The sequence below is a fragment of the Vanessa cardui genome, chromosome 19, assembly GCF_905220365.1.
Source record: "Vanessa cardui chromosome 19, ilVanCard2.1, whole genome shotgun sequence".
Classification (NCBI taxonomy): domain Eukaryota; kingdom Metazoa; phylum Arthropoda; class Insecta; order Lepidoptera; family Nymphalidae; genus Vanessa; species Vanessa cardui.
The window spans coordinates 5,106,794-5,113,172 of record NC_061141.1 but is presented as its reverse complement, the minus strand read 5'-3'; the positions used below and the strand labels follow the sequence as shown (position 1 = coordinate 5,113,172).

General features: G+C 31.6%; 1 protein-coding gene across 1 annotated transcript; it reads right to left on the bottom strand.

Annotated features, from left to right (window-relative positions):
• Nucleotides 1-262: 262 nt before the first annotated feature.
• On the bottom strand, nucleotides 263-5,990 carry LOC124537926 (alpha-(1,3)-fucosyltransferase C-like). Its single transcript, XM_047114886.1, has 2 exons — nucleotides 1,962-5,990; nucleotides 263-1,432 (listed from the first exon to the last, which is right to left on the bottom strand). The coding sequence occupies exons 1-2, from the start codon at nucleotides 2,921-2,923 to the stop codon at nucleotides 1,099-1,101; spliced, it is 1,296 nt and encodes a 431-aa protein (XP_046970842.1). The 5' UTR covers nucleotides 2,924-5,990; the 3' UTR covers nucleotides 263-1,098.
• Nucleotides 5,991-6,379: the final 389 nt, after the last annotated feature.

Sequence of the window (6,379 nt, the reverse complement as noted above, 5' to 3'; positions counted from 1 at the left end):
ATATACCAATAATTATAACTACATGATATAATCGTTAATCGACATTAAAGTAGTCTAATATTTTTCATTTCATTTAACTTAGGAAGACTCTAAAAAATATGTTGAATACGCAATTATTTTTATTACTTTTTCGTGCATATTCATTTGTTTTAAAATCATGTAGTCGATTTTTCTTTTTGTTAAAATTTTTATTTATCATCTGACTTATCCAAAGTCTCTCAAGTTGACAACACTGCAGCCGCCGCCAGGCGACAGCTATGTATACATGGGTGGGAGTTAACAAAGCACGACACATTGTCATTAAGAGATCAGCCCCATGCATGCTAAAAGGTACAGGAAAATCGTTATTATTTATAGGCGTAAAATATTTATTGTCGCTCTTAAGGAGTAAGACGCGTATGCCGTGTGTGATTCGTGCACCCTGAGAGGTTAGAAGATGTTTCGCATCACTACTAAAGACTATTTCGTACCAATAACCTATAGGTATTAAAAATAAAACTATAAGAAACATATTTTGTTACTTCAACCTTTCGAGCAGCTATTATAAAAGAAAAGGTGTCAATAGACTCACAATTTCCATTGTTATATTACAGAAAAGAAAAAATTGTAAGCGCTGCTTGGAAAATGTCAAACGTTTCGTGTCTTTATCTAATTTAAGTAAAATTAATACAAAAAGTATAATATCAAAAAAATAAAATACCATACTCGGTTAAAATCATATACGTGAAAACCGGAACATTAAATAAGAATAATAATATTTCATTTATTATTGCAAAAAATCTTTATTATGACATCGGTATTAATACATTATTTAAATAGGTATTTTCATACGTCTATTAAGTACAAGGTTAAACCAACTTTTCTTTTTAAAATTGTAGGGCAATACATATTTTTACAAGAATTGTAAGGTACTACAAATGCTATACCAAGTTTCACGACTGTGCCTCGCCATTCTAAGAAGCAATACCGCCACAATCTTAAGCCGTCCATTTCATTTATCTCAAATAAATTCATTCAAATCACAAAATAAATTAAAGTGTCAATAAATAAGTTCAAATGTTAATAAATTGATATAGAAATACAAATTGATTCGTAGTATCAATGTAAAGTGCGTCTTGAATTATTAACATACGATAACACATCAGGACGGTCATGGCTTTTCGGAAAGCATCTTTCAAATAATGGCCGTGTATACCACCACCTTCTAAAGTTACTCTTTATACTAACAACTCCAAACTTGCTCAGGTCATTAAGATATTCACAGACTTCACAAATCCCATTAAACTTTTCAGTTTCACTAATAACGTAATGGTTTCGCCAGCGATGAAAATTATAATAGATATTTGGATTCCGTATAATGTACTCCACTAACGCTACTAGTTTATCTATGGAAGTGGTACCCGCATTTATGTAAGAGGCTTCTGGTAGGAATCTGTGAAATAAAGAAATATTAAATTCCATCAGTAATTTGATTCGAACGAAGAATTTGCTGATTTTAGAACTTGGACCAAATCACTTCAAGAGAATAAAACAGTACACTAATGTTTCTGGCAAAATTTCGTCTTAAAGGTAGCGCAATAAAATAAGGCACAGTTTTCATCTGTATAATGCCAGTTTACTGTTTTAGATAACCAATGATAATAAGGTCATCCATCTCCCACTTAAATGTGGAAAAACAAATTTTTTCATGACTGGAGGTCGGGCAAATGAGTCACCAGCTGATGAGTGCTTGCTGTCGCCAATTGCTGTTGGACATTGTTGTAATAGAAAATATAATAATAATAAACTTTCCTAACAACGCTATTGCACGATGGTGCAAGGATGATGATCCTTGCGAACCAATGATGAAGATGTTATGTCCGTTGTACCCGTAGTTACACTAGCTTACTCCCTAATAAATACCCCACACCAGATATACCTCCCAAAACACCACAAAGTAAAGTTATATATTATATTCTTACTTGCTGTAATTTGCTCCTCCATAGACAATCGGTACTGCAAATTGATCATACGCAGTTAATACCCCTGCCGATACATAATCATCCATATTACTATCTTCAGGTGAAAAATAAAAATAATAATCTCGTTTAATTGTTTCTAAGCATGATTTTCTTGAGCAAACTAATTTTCCACAGCCGTATATGTCAAAGTCTAATGAGCTCTGTTTAAAGGCAATCTGTAAACGTTTCGCAAATACCATCCTATTATCTCTTGATTGACATTTTTTATTTATCCAAGCTATTGCTTTTTTCTTTTGTTTTAACTGTTCTTTTACAGCTTCTGATATGACTGACATTTTAGGCTCCCAATTAACGTTTAGTTTAGGAGCTACAACATTACCATCAAAATCTCTTACTTCAATAAATGGACTGACAATATCCGAATCTAGTTTATAGGACCAGGTCCAGTTAAAATACTTATTAGAATAAGCACTGCATATTGGAAAATCTTCGGATGATACTTTTCCATAGAATATATATTTCTGGTGAAGAGATCTAGATATGGGTAAGTTTTTTACATCCCAGACTTGCAGTTGATGAACATCAAAAATTACCGCGTCAAATTTAGTATAGTCTTCGTTTAGCAGATACTTGTCACCAGTCAAAAAGCAATTGGTATAAGTGCATCTGTTCTCAAAAAATGGAGTCTGCCCTTCACCAATTATATTTTCAGTGTTATTGTTATAACTAGTCCACAATAATACGTACTTCAGATTCTTAAATTTGTCTGTTCTTATATCTTGCTGTTTTACTTCAGGATTCGAAAAGATTTCAATTTTATCCTGATTCAGTTCCAATTGTGACATATTGGAATATGCCGTTTGGAACGTGTAAAATGTCAATATAGTATATGTGAATAAACCCAAGAATGTAATGAGAAAAAATAACTTGACAAAATAACCAATTTTCAAATATAAATACATTTTCACACTATCTCAGCACGTCGTATTGAAACACTAAATGATGTGATCGTCATATTTCTTAAGTTTAAACAGCAAAACATTTAAACAACTTCATCTTCTGACGACAATAAACAAGAAATTCAAAACAAATAACAATAGAGAATGATTCGCATAGCGTTGCGAATAAAGTGTGGTCTAAATGAAGAAATAGTTTTTAAGAAATTCGCATTATTTTTTAATTTAATTTTTATAGTAGATCATTTCAAAACAAATATTTTATTTGAATGTATTGTTTTAGAAGTGTTATACGCAATATTTAGCGCAACAGTACTACCAGTATTTTTAAGGTAATTTTAAAGTAAGTAAGTAAGGTAACATAGGAGTCTATGCAATCTAATTTAAATGTTAAATAAATAATAAATAACTGTGCTTATACTTTTCGCGTTAAAACTTTATGACGCAAGTCGTGGACTATTAAACGAGCAGTCTGTCGGTCGTAGGTGAAAGGCTCTCGAGAAATTTTTCTATCAGTCGATGTCTCCCTCTATTTGCTAAGAACTGTTTCGTTATAGACGAGCACGTTTCCATTGCCTGACAAATCTAAGTCACGTCGCTATTAAACATCTAAGCATTTTTCATAATTTTAAAGGTTTGCTAAATAAATTTGGGTTTCGTTTTATCATTACATTTGATAAATGTCTTTAGTTAAGCTCGAATCCTGAAGTTGATACAACTTTTATTCCATTGAGGATTGTTCGCAATTAATCTATGAATACTTATGTTTATGTAGACTCAAGAATAAAAATGCATTAGGTTTATTAGGTATTCCTTTAAACACTCGAATACACAGTACAGTCACAGTCATCATACTACAGTCATCTTTAAAACCGGACACATTGTTCGTACATCCCGAAGTTATTGGAAATAGTTCATGCTCTTTGCATGTGGGACGTGAAGTCTTCGGCAAATATGGACACCGCGTATGAAGTCAAACAGAATTACGTATTCCATAAAAATATACCCCTTTGGCGCACGTGACAAGGAACGCGCGATGTAGTTATGTACGGTGAATTTGTAATCATTTCCTGTAAATAAACATAAAGGAAAGCGAAATCTTTTACGTCATTTCTCATGACAGTATCTGTCATTTCTATATAAAACTTCAAAGGGGATAAATAAAAAATAGTTTAAGTTTTTTTAATTATTAACTATGTACAGTTTCAATGATGTCACAAGTATTGAACATTACAGGATTTGGACAAAATGTACACTATTTTTTAATCCTTACGATATAAACCAAATTTTAGACCTATCGGTTGATCTGCTATCAATAGCAAAGTTTGAGACACTTACAAGTCAAGGTAAAGGTAAAATAGTTCAATAATGTATCAAATTCGACTAACAAGTATTTTTAATAAAAGCAAATATTTGTATATCGTAATTTATTGTCAAAATTGGTCTGTTTTGTCACAATACTTAGTATCCACTAATTTATCATATAATTTCTTGTTCAAATTTAATAAATTCAGAATTATAGAGATTAAAGACAACACATCTAGAATTGTTCTGTTCCGGTCCAGAGCCAATGTAACAGCCACAAGGATCATCAAAGAGCATTTACTTCCCAAGATCGTTGGCACATTCGTGATGTAAGGGATAGTTATTTCCTACAATGCCCATACCTATGGGCGTTGATGACCATTTAACATAAGATTACCCATTTACCAAACAGGAATACATTCATTCTCGAATATTAAAAAAAATCTCATTTTATGATTAAACATTTATGTTTGTAAATAAACTCATCTATACTAAGTAATAGATGATCAGAGAAAGTTTAGTTTTTACCAATTATTGTATATCTCCCAAAGGCCGGACGAGCGTTTATTATAGAAATTAAATGAAATATCAAACGAAGTTATCGTTATGAATACACTCGCTCGCCGTCAGAGCTTTTGGTTTTCAATTTACGATTTAAAACTGGGATTATTTTCAATTATGACGCCTTACGCATCGTTGGATCCGAACATATTAAAATATGGACAAATCGATCAGTAAATAAGCAGAGTGTATGTTATATGTTCTATAAGCAATTGTAAGCAGGATTATGTCTGTGTTAAATGAATACAAATACTAATACAATATGTATAGATATCTGTCACTCTCTGCCATCTATCTTCTATCTTTCCGTCTGCGTATGAAAAAGTGGGAAGCATTCTCAAGAAGATGTGAGTTACAAAATGAAAAAAATATGAACTTCTATAAAAACTTCAAGTAAAAATCTGCATACGATAGTGCTGACCAAAGACTAAACCTATTGAGAAGTGTCACATCATCGTTATTTTGTAAAAAAAGAGAGAAGAAATCCAAGTGGCGGCCTCTTTAACAATTATTTGTCCAGCAGTATAATATTTATGGATATATGTACATACATATATGGTTTAAAAATGATACATTTCATAATGTTAATTATAAATTGGTTTGAATCACTGAATAGACAAATTGACGTAACTCCGTGAAGGTAAGGCTTAGGCAGAGAAAGAAATCGCCCTTATATGCTTCCACAAAAACTTGTGCATTATAATAAAGCGTTCCGTTCCCAATTACCGATCAACCATGAAGGTAACGCACAGAAAGAAATAGAGATTGATCTTCTATTCCAGAAATGCTTTATTATATTCTCAAAGTATTTGGCCAATTCAAGTCACAATTAAAAAGTCACCGCAGCCGACATTAATCAGGATATAGTAATTACATTATGACGTCACAATAGTATGTGAAAGCGATCCTGTGGAGCCCACTGAAAAGACGGAGAGGATACCGCTGGTTTTTTAGTGGGTATTCCGTTGTGTCCTGAGCAACGACGAGTGAAGTGTTTCACATGAGGGAGACGCGTAAAGCATTTATCCAGTGAGAAAAAAAGGATATTATTAATTACAAATACAAAGTTGCTAGATAATACTAGTGAAACGATATTAAATATTTATTTAAAGTTGAATACACAACATGAATTATACACAACATAATTTGCAAGTCCGTTTCAGAGATTATAAAATTTCGATATGTAACCTCCTTTATGCGTATGAATAAATTCAACGTAGCGTTTTAATTACCGCTATTTGCGTTATTTTGTATCAATTATAGATTCATTAATTATTTGTTCGTTCGCAGAACAAAGAAGAATTAGTGGGAGTAACATGCGTGCATGTAATAAATTAATAATGAATACGTAAAAATGTATATATATTGAATTTTAGTATTTATGATTCAGATTAATGTATATAATATATAAAACAATAAAAATTACAGTTCTTTTTTAATCAAAAAGAAAGAATGCCAAAATATTTTTTAAGAAAAATTAGTTATAACTTTATAAATATGTCAAAAAAGTACTGGTATATGAAAACTCTTTAAGCCTTAGTATTATATAGCCAATAGTTTTTATAGATGTAGTAACAGTCGTTGAGTGAGTAGAGA

What these genes read in the sequence shown, in the direction of transcription:
- LOC124537926 (XM_047114886.1), bottom strand. Translation starts at nt 2,923, where the DNA reads ATGTATTTATATTTGAAAATTGGTTATTTTGTCAAGTTATTTTTTCTC. An exon ending in GGAGGAGCAAATTACAGCAA is followed by an intron (nt 1,433 to 1,961) that starts GTAAGAATATAA and finishes TTTATTTCACAG; the next exon opens with ATTCCTACCAGAAGCCTCTT.